Genomic DNA, 16,760 nt, shown 5'->3' with positions numbered 1-16,760 from the left:
GTGGCGACACTCATTTGGCCATTACTGCTGGTAAAGCCATCACGGTGGCAGGACAGCATTGCTGCGGAAACATGGATTCCCCCTCCAGTCTCCCCCATATAGCCCTAGTGAGTAAGCTGTACATTTTAGGCCACAGAACCCCTTTCATATTGTTAACAATGTTAACTTTACTCCCCTTGTTGACACTGCTAACTGTGCTAACAGAGCTAAAAATGCTAAAGGGGGTTTCACCAGGGTGACCTGGGAGGAGGGGGTACAATGGTTTTGCAGGGTTGAGTTGGGATGGCACTACTAGATTGGGCAGTGTGAGAAATATATAAGCAATCAAAGGAACTAGGTGGCGTGTTCTAAGGGGATTTAGGTGGATAAGCGTCCATGTTTTGTGATTGTTTCGGTGGTGTGTTTGTGCTCCTATAGTTAGCTACTGAGCTGGAGGAAGCAGGATGTTTTGTTGGAAGCTCCTTTACTGGCCACAGCCCAAAGGTTAATAACCCCCAATCAGGACAGGGAGGGACGGCCACTGTGACTTCCACAAACACCACACACACACACACAAGACGGCTCACACGTGTTGTTTGATTTACACTAAAGCTTGTATATCAAACTGTCACACCCACTCAAACACACAACTCATGAAACATGTATTGACAGAGCCTGTGTGTGTAAACAGTGAGATCACTTGACACGAAACAGGGGCAGAGTTACAGAAGCGCCTCCTCTGCAATCACATGTCCTCGGCCTCATTCTCCTGGTATCACGAAAAGGAGGATCTGGCCTCAGACCAGCACCTAAAAGCACTCAGTGAAGGAAGTCAGGCAAGCAACAAACACCTGCCAAACACTGAGCAGCTTGCACTCGCTCAGTGAGCGGGCAGCTGATTGGTCGACCTCATTTCCCTGACTGAGAGAAGTAGTGAAAGTGGCTGATGATGGATTTCATGAATTTGTTTCTTTTACCTTTAAAGCCCTTGCTGAGTGGGGCTGAGCGGGGCTAAAATGGCTTTGTCAGCAATGGATTAAATCAGTCACATGTATCAGAAGAGGAATCAAGGTTATAAAATCTGTTGGACTATTGCTTAAAAATATTTTTTCCACAATCTTTTTGTCTTTACATGCACTTTGCAACAATGTGCTTCCTATTGAATAATTCTGACTTGAACATTCAGTACTTTGGGACACACACCCAACCATTATTGCACCCACTGCATACTGTGCAGGGTCAGGGGGTGGTTAAAGACTATCCAAGCTTTAGGAATAATATGCAAAGTTATTCATAGTTTCTGTTCAAAGAGTTTCTCAGCCTTGGGGTCAGGACCCGACATTTGGTCACTTGATATGCAGATGGAGTAAAAAAGGATTATTAGGTCAAAAGATGAGTTTTACATATGTTAAAATTTACATATAATTCACTTGAAGCTTCCTCCACTCGAAATTGAAATACTTAAGTCCCGAAGTCACATGAATATTTGCAGAACCACACATGAATCAAATACAACCTATCACGCAAATTGGAATCCTCACTAACGTTAGCTGTGAAAGCAATCTGAATCTTTTCATGACTAAATGTGTGTAATTCATTTATGACCATCTTCATTTACTAAATTATTATTTAACCTTGGGTGGGAGCTTTAGTCTTACTATACCTCTGGTTGTGCTTGTTGGATATAATTTTTTTTTAGCTGCTAAATTTAACATCATAATTGATCCACCATCTGTGCTCTGGTCACTAACACCTCAAGCACCCTGGTAATGTTGGCCTCGTTTTCTGATCAGGTGGTCTGGTTTTTATCTTACTTTTCCTCCCTTAACCATCGCCTCAAAGATTCAAAGTTGAGCTTACAACTTAATTTTTGTGCTTGGACACAGTTGACAAAACAATCTCACTTTAATGTCCATGTAGTAGCTGTTCTAGGGCTTTTGATCACATTGTGTTGTTTTGCTCTTGGCCTATCACAATGAAAAATAGAGGGTGGGGTGAAAATGTGCATGCCATTGTACGTCACATGGTAAATTGGTATGAGGTACATTGTCACAGTATCAATTCTATGAGTTCAACAACAGAAATAGTTTCTTCAGCCACTAATTCACACCAATTGCCTCTATTTTGCCAATCTTTTTTACTGTTTTTTTAATGTTACTGTCAATGAAATGTTTCACATTAAATGCCTGACAGGAAAGGGAGGGATTATACCCTTAAGGTAAACCTCAAATGTAATTAGTCTGCAGGACATGTAGAGTTTCAATCACAGTAGCTTGACATTGATCCAAAAAAAACCAGCAAGGTAGAAGCAATTGGAAATAATAAGTAAAAGAGGACAGTATTTCTTCTCAGAAACGAGGAGCTCTGAGCAGCATAGTGACAATTTGTCATGACAATGTTGTACCGGCAGAATTAGTGCTGTACAAAAGTGTATTATCTTGAATTTATCAAAACAACTGTTAAAGACTGACTGCTAATGAAATGAGCATTGGTTGTAGCCATATGTTTCAGGTCCATGGTGATTTGTAGGGTATGTGTTTTTCATTTAAACAGCAGCAGCAGCAGCGAGTATCAACCCTGCAGGTTTCTGCTTGTAACATTCCAGCTTCCCTCCTTCTGCCCTGACTATGCACTCATGGATCCACAGTGAGCTTAAACATGGCTAATCACCCACAGAGAGACTAGATAAACCAGCACACAGACACTGTGTTAAATATGCACAAGCAGATAACTGATCTGACTTTCTTGATTCACTAACACACAAACAAACAAGCCTCAGAAGACACAATAAACAAATGACTGCCTCCGGTGTTCAACTTTTCAACAGAGTGAGAAGACAACAGAGACATGCAGACACTGACACCAGGGTTCAACATAACATCGAGCTATCAGGTCGTACAATTTCAGTCATGGACAGTTTCATATTTATTAGTTTAATCTCAGCTTTCAAACTCTACATACCACCATTATTTAGCTACAAATAAAGAGTTACAGAAGTTTTGTTCATGAACAGGAGGAGGGGACCATTAAATACTTTCATATGACCCAACTTTATATGTGTCATCGTGTTCAGGGCTCGACAGTGCGAGCGTTTCACTCGCATTTGCGACTAAAAATAGGTGTGTGCGAACTGTAAAAAATATTTAGGGGCACATGTGCGCATAAAAAAATCAGCCGAAGCAGCCTATATTTTTGTCAATAAAAAAAATATGATAATCTTACCGCAAATGTTGGAGGAACTCCAGCCGCCTTCCCTCTTCCCTCTTCCCCGTGTGACACGGTTATGGGCGGTTTTCCAAGCCACTGTCGGCACGATAAATATAAGTCCCACTGACGGCAGCGTGGAAATAAGTCAAAGTGTGGAGGAGAAGCCTGCTCCGTTCTCCCCGCAGTTAGGGACTGTTCACCACGGTATCACTGCTGGGCAGGGTGGAAATAAAGTCCTTTTCACACAGAGCGCACAAAGCGCAGACCTCCGCCGACGAACCCATTCATTGGGTTTGTGTATGTGCTACCGCGGACTGCTCTGCCGCCAAGCTGAAAGGCGCACAAGAGGTCTGCGCGCTGCCAGCCTGCGCTCGAACTGAAATTTTTTTAATTTCACCGCAACGCGCTGTGACGACACCTCGGCACGTCCAATAGCAGAGAAGAGCCTGAAGTAGACCCGGAAGCGGTCACCATGGAGCTGTAGCTCCTGAACGAGCCTGTACTCCCCCAAATCCTGTCTTGCGCGCCTTGCTCTCCGCTTGCTCTGCGCCCTACCCTGCGGTGGGCGCCGCGAAAATCGTGCTCTGTGTGAAAGAGGCTTAAGTCCTGCAGAGTTTCAGAGGACCTGGAGAATGTTTGAGGATAGTAATAACATTATAAAAGATAATCATATTGCAAAGATAATATAGGCCTATATAAGATAATAACATTAAAGACAAAATTAAATTGCAATACTTTTTCAAAACTTGATGATTTTACCTTTCTGTACATTTTGTATACAAATTCATTAAATAATTTTGCTTGTAAATGTCTATTTGCATCACGTTTATTACGGAAAACACATTATTTGATCAATTTACATTGTGCCCCTAAAGTTCTTTGTGCGCTCCTTTCTTTTTCAACTTAGGAGCACATGTGCTCCTTGGGAAAAACATTAGCGTCAAGCCCTGGTGTTCGTTGAAGGGAAATTTATCCTTCCAGGAAGAAATCTTGACCTGTATTTGAGTTTCCTCTTCCTGTCATTCACCTTTATCTGACAGCTTTTGTAGTTACTGTGACCTCAGTCTTTGGTGTTAGTCTGACTATTCACAAAATATGATGTGGACCAGGTAGGTTGAGAAATGATGACAAAGTCACAATGTTGTCTCGCCACTGATTTCATAATGACATAAATCTAAAATGGATTTGACTGCTTAAATGCTCCATTTCTGACTGCAACACAGAGGAAAACAACCTCTATCACACAAAGTTGGAATGGACACAAAGATTTAGCTGCTGGGTAGTTTTGTGTAAATATCTCATACATGAATTCAGAACTGAATAAAAAACACAAAAACAGAGCACTGTGCCCTCTCATACAGAAATTGTACTTTAGTGCCACTACAAAGTCCCTTCGTCATCCTGTCTTTGCATTTTTACACAGAACCAACCGACTGCAGCATCGTGCCGCTCCAGTGTGTGATTACAGACAGCATGCCGGCATCGCGTAAGCAAAAGAGGCGTGACAGGCCTGACATGTTACACAACAGCGTCTGCCTCTCTTGTGACATAAAACATACACATTGGCAGCGCTTCATAAACAATAATGGCCGTCCCTGTTATATGGCGGATGATCTCATACTCTGATTTGAGGGTAAGGAGCTCCTGCGCCTCATTGTTTTCACAGTTTGCAGACATCTTTGGCAGCTGTTCTTCTTCTTTGAGTTACCTGCTAACTTTTACCAGCTACTTTTTAAACAACCAATTATTATTATTATTTTTTTTTATTTTTATTATTATTATTATCATTATTATTATTATTATTATTATTATCTCTGTTGAATTATTGAGGCTACATTTGAGTACATTATTGTCTCCAAGTATTGCATTAGATCTAGATTATGGGGCATTTGTAAGAATCATTAGCTTCACCTGAAAAAAATCCAAAACAAGCAAGGACTTTGTGCACTGGGCTGATAATTTAACTCCATGGACAACTACATTTCATCACTGTATGGGAAAAATAGGATGGAATGATGGACTATGACCACAGCACAGCAAGGGGCAGAAAATAGAGAAGGCAATAGAGAGGGGGAGGACATGGAACATCTAATAAAGGTTCTCTGAGTACACAGCAGAGTAATATGGGATTCAGCTCAGTGTGAAATCAGTATATCACTCAGATACAATGACTGGGGGTAGGGAGAGTTGAGACAGCGAGGCATAATGCAGCACTAAGCAGTGGCAGAGTGATGGATTTTCTTCATTAAGTATGTTGTGTTGGAAGCTAAATACCAGACTCTGAATGTTGCTTTTTCTGGATTTAACAGACCAGGGCTTCATTTGTGTGAAAAGCTGCTGTAAAGTAAATGCAGCAAGATATGAAAGAGACAACGGTAGGAAACTCTTGACCTCCTATTTAAAACTTTTTAAAGGCTGTTAGAGGTAGGACAAGTGAGCAGAAAAACTCAAAAACACACATTTGAACAACATACTTTGTCTTGTCTCCTTTGTGTCATCTTGTGTGTGGTTTCATTTCTCCTGCCCCTATCACTGAACACAGATTGCCACAAAAAAATCAGTGGCTGCACAGTAATAAATGCCATTTATATGCATTGATGAATAGCACCCTTCCAGGTTATAATTCTGCTTAATGAGGGCTTTATAATTGATGTCATTCACCCTCCTACATCTGTGCCTCCCCATTACCGCCCTTCTAGACACCCACATTAGCCATTTGGGCTCCATCAATCAGCCTCTTGGCCTGTATAGCACTGGGACGACTATCAGCAAGGAGTCCCCGAGATCGTTCTGGCTCAATGGCTTCTCAGCTGTACACTGATCGCCGGCTGGTTAAAGGACAGGAGAAGGAAATCACTCTACCTTATCACTGCAAGGGAGGGGAGCAGGTTTAATGGTTTACCTAAAAGATACCTAATGAACAGGAAAGAGCAAAGAGCCAAGACTGCTGTTGGAAATAAGTAAATCTGGGAACACACTTTAGCTCCTTTTATACTGCCTGTTCAAGGCGGTAATGTTGTGGTGATATTCCACCTTGCCATTCTGTATAAAGTGCAAGAACATGGAATGGGGGTAAAGACTTCAGTTACGCCTTCAAGCTGGTTTTTGGAGATAGCAACACAGCCAATCCAACATTTGCATTAAAAAGTGTGAGCAATTAGGATAGGACAGGTGTGATGTTTCGATGATATGTTATGTGTGTCACCCACCAACAGGAGATTTCAAAGCAGCTAGCAACTCAAAGAAGAAGAACAGCAGCTGAAAATGTCTCCAAATTGGGGAGACAATGAAATCCAGGAGCCCCTTTCCCTCCAAGCAGAGGACAAGATCAACCCAGAGGCAGACACTGCTGTGTTAAACGTCATGCCCCTTTTGTTTCTGGAACACCGGCATGTTGTGTGGTAAAAAAGCATAATGACCAGCATAATGAAGGGTCACGGAATGACAGGTACACTGAATACAGACATGCTATTAGACAGCTTCTGAAGCAAATACTAAAATGTAAAAATTCCACCTACATCAAAAAAATGTAGTTTTGTTGTATGAACTAGGCGATTATCATTACAAGGACTTAGGGAACGACGTATCCTGAATTCAGTAACTCTGTAACATTTATTCATTCATTCATTCATTTTCTAACCGCTTCATCCTCTTGAGGGTCGCGGACCAGGGGACTGAACAGAATTGTATATATAACTGTAATACCATTAAATTAGATGCTAAAATTCTGACATTGGGCGAGAGGCAGGGTACACCCTGGACAGGTTGCCAGACTATCGCAGGGCTGACACATAGAGACAGACAACCATTCACACTCACATTCACACCTACAGACAATTTACAGTTATCATTCATTCATTCATTTATTCATCTTCTAACCGCTTCATCCTCTTGAGGGTCGCGGAGGGGCTGGAGCCTATCCCAGCTGACATCGGGCGAGAGGCAGGGTACACCCTGGACAGGTCGCCAGACTATCGCAGGGCTGACACATAGAGACAAACAACCATTCACGCTCACATTCACACCTACGGACAATTTAGAGTCATCAATTAACCTAGTCCCCAATCTGCATGTCTTTGGACTGTGGGAGGAAGCCGGAGCGCCCGAAGAGAACCCACGCTGACACGGGGAGAACATGCAAACTCCACACAGAAGGGCTCCCACACCCAGGATCGAACCGGGAACCCTCTTGCTGTGAGGCGACAGTGCTAACCACCACACCACCGTCCCGCCCTCTGTAACATTTATTTCTGGCAGAATTTTAGCATCTAATTTAATGGTATTACAGTTATATATACAATTCTGTTCAGTCCCCTGGTCCGTGCTTACTGTGCAACATCTCATTGGTGTACATAAATTTTATCCTGCTCCAGTATTAAAATGAACTATTCCTAACAAAACTATCATCTTAAGGTTTATTAACACATTTATTAAATGTAGGGCTCAAATCCTGTCTGTTCTATTTGGACTATAATTGCTTAGGGAAGATACAAAAACAATGTTGCACACAGCCTGTGACTAATTTGACGATCATGACAGCAAGCATGACTTATTATGGTGATCAGATGGGCAGGATGTGACTTTGTACAGCAGAACAACAAGACCCAAATCTGCTATAACACGGCCTCCATTCCTGTTACCTAAAACCTCTCTAAGCTCCGGCTGGAATCCAGCGAATGCGGGAGGGAATGCTGATCACATAAACTGCAGAGCCAAATAAATGCAAGAGCTGATGTGCAAAATATGAAATGTTTAGATAACACCGTTCAGAGCAGTCGCTGGGCCATCTGTTCTGTCGGTGCGAGTGTTACAGTCCTGCACTGTAGCTTTTCATTCTGTCAAACATAAAGCCATCTTAGGTTTCTCTGACAGGAACATCCACAGCGAAAAGTAAAAGAGATGCCAGTTCCTGTCTGATCTTTTTTCATCCACTCAGCCATTTTCCTCCTTTTGTTTGTCTCACTGAGGTAACAGAGCTCAAACAGCAATGATACACTCCTCATCACAACTCCTCCAAAAAAAGGTTAAAAAAGAATATAGTTTCCAAAGTATACTTCATTTATAAATAAAGGGAATCCAAAATACTGTCAACATTTTACTTAAGTCATGACTCTACAAGCTTTTAGGGCTGTACCCAAATATTCGGATATTCAAATATTCGTTTCTATGGGTAGGAATTCATTATGAAAATTTGGTATTCAATTTTAGTTTTTTTATTTACTTTTTTTTTTAATTTATTTGTTTTTTACATTTTTTTTTGGTGCTAAATGTAGTCTTTTTGTTGTTAGTAAATGTAGGTTATCAATAAAAATCAAAACTTTTAAATTGCATTGTTAAAAATGTGAAAATATAGTATACCAACTGAGCTTGTGCACACGGCACGCTTGAGTGCATAAGTCTGAGGCTGTGGATCAATGCCAAGTTTTACCACTTTATCACTATTCCCTCTAACTTGTAGCTGTTTTTTCGTTATCTTTTGAATTTAATATGAATTATGGAACCGTTTTTGTCAACATTTGTTTCCCACGTTTTGTACAATAAATTATTGTTTAAAGTTTCAACAAGTTTCTTTTGGAGTGCGTGACACAAGTGTGTTTTGAAAACGGCCGCGGACTGTCACCTGCTCAACCCATCAGTACCTCCAGATGCCATGACAGTAATAGCCAATAATGTCAAAATATCATTTACAGACTGATTTAACAGACGATCACTGCTGCCCGACCCACAGGTCCATTTGCGGGTCCTGCGGGTTACGGGTCGACCCGCGCATCACTACTCAGCTCAGTCTATAAAGGCTGTACACAACAGTCTACAGTGCACGGCACTGCTGATTAACCATTTTATTGCAGCACAGAGTGTCTGCCAGCAGCCAATTACTTGCAGAGGCTTCCCACAACTTGTTTCAACAGTTCCGATTTAATCAGAAGACAAATTAAACAGGATGACTAGCCAATGTGAAAATCAAAAGAACGCATAGAATAATGTACTGAAAGAGACTGTTGTGCCATCACATTTTTTTGTGGTTTGAGAGCAAAGATCCGGTCGCCGCTGTGCAAAACTCCGCAATACAATTATCCGAATGTTAAAAAATGGTAATCGGGACAGTCCTACAAGCTTTTGCTGTAAAGTTCTGCACAAATCTATAGACTATATAGCTTAGAGTGAAAATCCTCTGGGTGTTAAGCACAAAAGCTCTCCCTCTTCTCTCCCAACCCCTTCAACACTCTACTGTACAGTACACTGTTAATCTGCTGTAGGTTTCAGTCTACTTCTAGTCTGCCCTCATTAGCTTGATCCTGTCGGTGGGCTTCAACTCAGAACATCTCTCTCCTTAGTGTAACAGATTATCCTCCCATCTCTACCTATCAACACACTCCAGGGAGGAATCACTGGATGCTCTTCATTTGTCATGGATGTGAACCACCTTCCTTGGCTTGTGACTCACTCACATTTAGCAAAGAGCAAGCTAGACAACTGTATGAACCCAGTGCTCTTATGTTCCAGCTAACAGCACTATTAGAGTTATACTTCCTAAATTAATATTATAGAATATAAACATGGTAAGATTGGAAGTACAGATCTGAACCTGCTGGTGCTGCAGCATTGATGCCACGCAACCAGTGTACCTAACAGAGCCAAAGCCACGAAAACAGGCAACAGTGTGAGGTAGTATTACATCAGTTCAGTGTTTGCTTGCAACTAATAAAATATCGCGAGCAAAAGGAAAGGAGGAAAATGTGTTTGGTCAAAATGACAAAATACAATTACTTGAGGAGGGATACGCAGCTGGTAATAACATGAAACACATACGGGAACATTTAAACTGAGGACATTCAAAACAGAACATTTAAAAGGTTTCTCCAAAGTGCCGACAGGTCTTAGATCATAGGTGAAACTTAAGAACTAAACTACAGCTGGGTATCACTCAAAATGTTTTACCAATCCAATTCCAGAACTTTTTAATACCTAACTTACATTACTAAGTATGAACATGTTGTTTTCAAATCCATTTATGTTAATAAAATATTGTATTAATGGAAAAAATACATTATTTAAATCAGGGAACATCTGATCTAAGAAGCCTACAAGGACCAAGATTCTGACTGATTTCAATGCCAATTTCTGATGATTAACATCTTTACCCTTTCATGGTTTGCCACAATCACTAATTCAAAAAGTGGTGAGGTTAAACATGCTACTCTGGACTCAAGGAAACTGAGGAAGAAAGCATGGAAGAAAAAAGGGTAGACACAAGGGAAGACCAAGTAAGCATAAAAAGTCAAAAGAGAAAACAGTGACTGAAGCAAAAAGAAGGAAGATACAAATGGATATAAGCAATATTAGTCAATTATTTGCCAAACTTAATAGGAGCGTGTACTGAATCCGCCGTTTAATGAGTATGACGTGAATATAACATAGCAAACCTTCGGAGCTGAAGTAAACAATAAGGAATAGGAAGCAGGCTTTTTGTTCACACAGCTGCAGTAAATGCCAGTCGGGCCACTGCAGGAACATTGTCCAACAGTGTTTATTGTGTTAAGCGGACTGCATTGCTTTACTGCTCCCGTTTAACCATGTCACAGAACACACGTGACCAGTAAAACAGGGATGGTCAGGACCATGGAGAAATACCAGACTGAGAACGTCCTTCTCTATCAACCAATCAGGGCAGGAACTTGTGAAAGGCCCAATGAAGGGAGGATGAGATATATTTAACAAGTAACTGCAACTTTCAGGTGGAGGAGAAGCGTTCTCCTCAAGAGTTATCAAGTTCTTTGCAGCTTAGTGGAGAGTTTGTTTTTAGACGGTTATGGAAAGCTCCCTGTTCAAATCACTAAATTCAGCTACTGGCTGTTTGTTCTCAGTAAAAGAGAAATACAGTTTCCAAGAGAACACATTATTTCACATTTACTCTCATTTTAAGGTACAGGACACCAAGTCCATTATTTCCTGGGTTGTGTGAACTAAGTATTCACTCCAAGAATTTACTGGCTGTTTATTGGTGGTTGCGGTTTAAAATGCCTGATTACACGGGAGTCTTTCCGAAAAAATGTGATGCATGTTGTTCTATTTTTAGGTGTTTTTTGCACTGAAATTGCAAAAATATTTACAATGCTGTCTCAGGTTTAGAGCCTATCATTATAAGCATCCAGTGTTTCCCACAGAATTAGGATCTATTTGTGATGATGTAAGGGAGAGACCCTGGTTTCCTGACCCCCGCCAGCTTCAGCATCAGGTGAGGGAGAGCTCGGTGTGCCTCAGACTGCTTGACAGCAGTTGTGACACTTTATAATTTGTAAAGTTGAAAAGCTCCAACAGTTACTTAATATAATATTTTGTGTCCAGTGTTTTGAAGTGGTTTGTTAGATTTTGTAGTGAGTTTGAAATGATAAGTGTCCTCACTATGCAAAACACCAACAGTTACCCCTGTCACTGTATGTGACTCTGTCCCAGTTCTCATGATAAACAGAGAAACAGAGAGAGAGCAGGGCAAGGAGGTGATGAGTGAATCAAGAGGTTGTGCGCAGCTCTACAATGAAATGAGATTTTGCTCATTTGAAATGGTCAAATTTGTGGAAAAGTTGCTGTGGTTAGACAAAATTGCAAGGTTGTGCATGCAGAAATCAAGGGGACTGGCTGAATTAGTATTAAGTGTTGCTATCACAACATTGCAAAGTCCTGGAGGGACTGGCCAGGCTATTGTGACCAAACATCTGGGCTGAAAAATGGCAAATATACAGTAAGGCAGTTGAATGTTAAATTTTATTGCAAAAAAATTATTTATTTCAACAACTTTGGGTAAATCTTTAGGCTAAGAATTCTATTCAATGATTTTTATTTTTTTTTTAAATGCATCCTTTTTTTGTAATTGAAAAAATTATATGGAAAAACCAATCAATTTTTGACACAAAAATATTTATTCTATTTATTTGTACTTTTTTTTTTTTTTTTTACATAGATACATTTTTGAATACATATTTGTTATATATGTTTTGGGTTTGTTTTTTTTATTCTTTCCAGAATACATAAGAACCCTGGATGAGATTTTAATCCAGTTGACTGATTTCTGTTGCTGTTACAAATTATGACTACCTCTTACATACCTCTACTGGTCATTTCAATCAGACCAGTGTAAACAGTTTACATGAAAAGCTTCTTTGACTGTGGGAAACAAAGGGTCCCTGGACAGAAACAGCTGACGGATTCTTTGATTGCACAGGATGTTGCGTGTTTTTGTGTGTGTGTGTGTGTGTGTGTGTGTGTGTGTGTGTGTTTGGGCTCTATCCCTGGCAACATATTAACACAAAGACACACTTGTGTTAGGAAATGACAATGACATCATTAATTTCCCAACGCTGTAACTGTAACCAGCTAAAACCTGCTCTTCATGTTGACACTAACGGTCTGCAGCACAACCTGAGGAGATGCCAGAGGACAGGTCTTGATCACAGCTGCTCTTTGTATCTATACACAAGCCAGCGATCCTACACAACGAACTGTGCGAGTTAGTCGAGTCAAATGTCATGGTGTGTCTGCCTTCAGGTCAGAACATGGTAATAATGTCACTGCAATTAAAATCAAGTTAAAGAGCAGAAGTTTATCCAGGGTCTGTTTTTAAGGAAGTAACTGGCTGTTCTCTTATCAAACATGCATATGGGATGCTAGTGCCTGGCTTACAATACCTGCTACACGGAGTACATTTGTTTTAAATCAATGTCCCGTTGAATGCCAAAACAATTAGTCAATGGAAAAGTAAAAAACCTTCTAGCTGATTAATTGTTTAAGTCATCAACAAAAATGCCAATCTTTCTCTGGTTCCAGCTTTTAAACTGGGAGGATTTGCTGCTTTTCTCTGTTTTCATCTTTGGCTGGACGAAGCAAGACCCTTGAGGACAATTCCTTAGTTAGATTAATAGTTAGATCAATAGATTAATCAATAATGGAAATAAATGTTAGCTGTAGCCTTAATTCTCTTGTTACATAATTTGCAAAAAAAAAACTCAGTTGGACAAATTCACTGCAAAATCCAAGCAGACATCCCCCTGGAAGTATCACAGCACCACAACAGGGACATGAGTCATTACCCAGCATTCCAAAGTGGAAGCAATAGGTAGATAAGTTACACTGGCTAAAAACGCCCTGTCTGGTCCTCCATTTCATAATGTTTCAAACAAAAACACATAAAACAGCAGCAGCTTAAAACCATCTGTGTGACTTCCCATGATCCCATAGAGTACACTCCCTCAAACTCAACTCCTCCCTCCCCTGACTCAAACCTGGCTAACAAATGTACATTTCACAAAGTGCTGATACCAAAATAAGTGGGATATGTTAGAAAACCTGACTGCTGAGGGCAAATCTTATTAAATGTACAACTATTTACCTAATTATTCCCATAATATCCCAAATGGTTGGGTGGTGAAGTAATATCGCATGACAGAGTCAGTCATATCAAACGTACTGAGACTGAGGAACATGACTTCATCCAGAAATGTGAAATTATGAGCTACAGCGATGATGACTTCATCTTTGGAAGCAGCTCTTGTTCAATGTTCATGTTTATTGCAAACTAGGATTTTTAATATCTTAATATTTTAATCAAATTCAAGAATTTCTGTCAAATATAATGTTGGCCTTTTAATGCTGCTCATCTGCTGTGGTGTTTGACATTCCTGAAAAGTGTTTTGCACAAGCAGCCATTGATTCCGTCCTTTCAGTCCAGCATAAAAATCAACTTGCAGCAAGACTCATACCATAATAAAAACGAACCAGCTCCAGAAAAAAAATCCTGGATGAAGCACCAAAAACTAACAATTTGTTTCTTGCCACTTCTCACTCCAAGTCCTGATGAAATTTTACAAGATATCCAACTATTTTAATTGCCAACAGTTCCAGGTTATTTTCAAGGAAGGTGTTGTACTTATCAGTGGAGCCATTGTGCATACAGCTGCATAAGCCTGTATATCTGCATATGATCATTATATGAAACTTATTAATGAGCCATCCCAGATTCACACAGCCTACAATAACCACACATTCAACAAACAAGCAGTGCAGAAACACTGCTGATAGGAGTGGATGGGCCAATGCTAAAAGTGTTGATACTGCTATACCTGATGTGCCTCTCAAAATATTTAATCCTTATTTTATTTCAATTCTAATTTAATACATTTTCACAGGGGGAAGACTGATACCAGATGAAGGCTCCCTCCTTCTTCCGCTAAGTGCTAAGTCATGACAAATGCATCATCTTTGCTCACTGTCAAAGCAGAGATTAGCTGTCATAGTGCACTTTAAACCTTCCCCCACTGCCCTGCTTTGCATTTGCTTCACCTAGCAACCCAACAGATTCACACTTTCATATACATTCATACACATGGCCACAGCACTCAATGTACACAGTGACTGATGCCTGATGCCAACTGTGATATTTTAAGTCTGCCCATTGCAGTGTTAATACCTCAAGTAAAAGCAAGCAGAGCTGCAGGCACAGAGAAGGGTGGAGGGAGAATCCCCTGTGACACTCTAACACATCTTACTGAGTGATGTCTTTCAGTAAGGCAATAGCCAGTATTATCCTGATAATATCAGGTAAACTTTACATATACTCTTGGTGAGGAGGACACCTAGCAATCACTTATCAGCTTTACTCAATAAAAGTAGTAGTACCAAATAATTAATTATTAATCCTTTAAGGTATGCATTACTTCAATATACACACTCCTATAATTTATTGCTGTGCGAATAGCTGTAAATCATATGCAATTCTTATTATGGTATGTGAATTGGATGATACCAATCCTGATATTGTTCGATATCAGATAGAGGCCCACCCTTTCTTTTTGCCCTGACAACTGCCATGCATTAGTGTAATAAAACACACATATAAATGGAACAAAATGTGAATTAAAAAAAACTGTATGGTCCTCCGAGCAGATGTGCAGGCTGTGCCAAATTGCAAAGGTGGGCATTTTGGCTGAGCTCAAACCAACATTCATTCATGTATTTCTCAATGAAGTTATATTTATAGTGCACAGTTTATATAGCATACTGTGTGTTGTGTTTGATGCCTAGTGCGTGGGCTGGTAACACAGTGACACAGTGCGTGAAAGACTTCACTACTCACCGCATCTTTCTCTGCTCCCCCACTCTCCTGGTGCTCCATGTTACACAGTTTCCTCTTGTTTTTATTCTCTGTCTTCTTCATCTTTCACCTCACTGTTAAAACACGCCTTGTGTGTTGGGGGGTTGGCCCGGTTGACAGCCTGTTTTGTTGTTGTGTGGCTGAATCCTCTCGGTAACGTCAGTCGGCTGGCTAGCAACGTGTCAGCTCGGCTGGTGTCGACTTCAGTGACACCTCGCTGCCAAAATGAAATTCATCGCTTGTTAATGCAGTTTGTTAAGTTAAGAGTCCACTCAAGAGTTTGCTCCAGCCAGCCGGCCATTCCTGGTCGGTAGCCAGCCTGTGGCTACCTAACTTAAGAGCCTAGCTACACTTTTCGTGCAGACTGCACATCTGGAAAATCCGTTGTGACAAGCTGTCAATCAACCTTGCAGCACCAGCAGCCACTCGTTTCTCCCCGAAGAAAAAAAAAGGCGGTTAACGGTCGTTCACAAGGACAGTTGATCATATGCGGGGTGAAAATTATCCATGCTGGGCTGCTGTCTCTGGCAACAGTTCATTCAACCCAACTTCTTCACCAGTTAGTGAGTGGCGGTTGATGCTAAGCTAGCTTCCTGCTGCGTGACTAGCCGAGCGGCTAGCCAGTCTGCCTGCTAACGTTTACCTGCACAGAAACACCGTGACACCCATGACAGGTCTGTGTAATGGTCGTTTCCAGATGATTCCCACCCGAATTCGGCGCGTTTTATCCTTCTCGGTGGTTTATCGGACAGTGAATGTCCTCTACAGATGTTCTTCCATCATCAGATAAAAAGCTAAGCTCTCTGTGTGTACACCGGGTTGAGCTCTCTATTGAACTGCAGCCGCGGCACAGCACGGCTCGGCTTGTTTCCTGACTCCGACGCGGTCACTGCGGTGTCAAGCTAGCAAGATCGATTATACTATATCCGGTTGAATTTTACCAAAATAAAAGTATCAGTTATTCGGAATCTGCTTTGTTAAGTACACTTAAAAGGGGTTTGAATCCGGTTTTTCATCGCTCCCAAAATACATAGACAGAAATACACTGGTAGTCCATATATTTAGGCTATGTTAGCATGAACACCAGTCTTCCACAAAATATTCCCTCAATACAACCTTTATTTTATCAGGTAGGGGACTGTTCTTTACTTATCAGAGGAGGAGGTGGCTGAGGTGTGACTTTGTTTAGTCTTTTTTTTTTTCTTTTGACCCTCCCCAAAGCTACCAATATTTTATACTTGGGCCTCCCTGAGTGACTGGCGGTCATAAATTACCATAAATTGGTTATTAGATTTTTAAGCCTTACCCATACCCTGATCTTTAAAAGTTAAAGACAAAATCCTGGAGTTAAAAAAAGCCTTGGTTTTTCACTCGTCATTCATGCTGGTAAGTTTGTGCAAACGGTTTATTTTTGACGGAAGCGTTTGTC

The 16,760-nt window shown here is 40.8% G+C and overlaps 1 protein-coding gene across 4 annotated transcripts in view; it reads right to left on the bottom strand.

The window, feature by feature from the left end:
- Window positions 1-16,219, bottom strand: part of mast2 (microtubule associated serine/threonine kinase 2) — a 212,418-nt gene extending 196,199 nt beyond the window's left edge. For all 4 annotated transcript variants that reach the window (XM_050054358.1, XM_050054362.1, XM_050054361.1 and 1 more), the window contains exon 1: window positions 15,314-16,219. In XM_050054358.1, the coding sequence (XP_049910315.1) occupies window positions 15,314-15,394 (81 nt within the window). In that variant the 5' untranslated portion in view covers window positions 15,395-16,219. The remainder of the gene's footprint in view (window positions 1-15,313) is intronic.
- Window positions 16,220-16,760: the final 541 nt, after the last annotated feature.

This window comes from Epinephelus moara, chromosome 10 (genome assembly GCF_006386435.1).
Source record: "Epinephelus moara isolate mb chromosome 10, YSFRI_EMoa_1.0, whole genome shotgun sequence".
Lineage (NCBI taxonomy): Eukaryota > Metazoa > Chordata > Actinopteri > Perciformes > Serranidae > Epinephelus > Epinephelus moara.
This window is presented reverse-complemented; position numbering and strand designations above follow the sequence as displayed.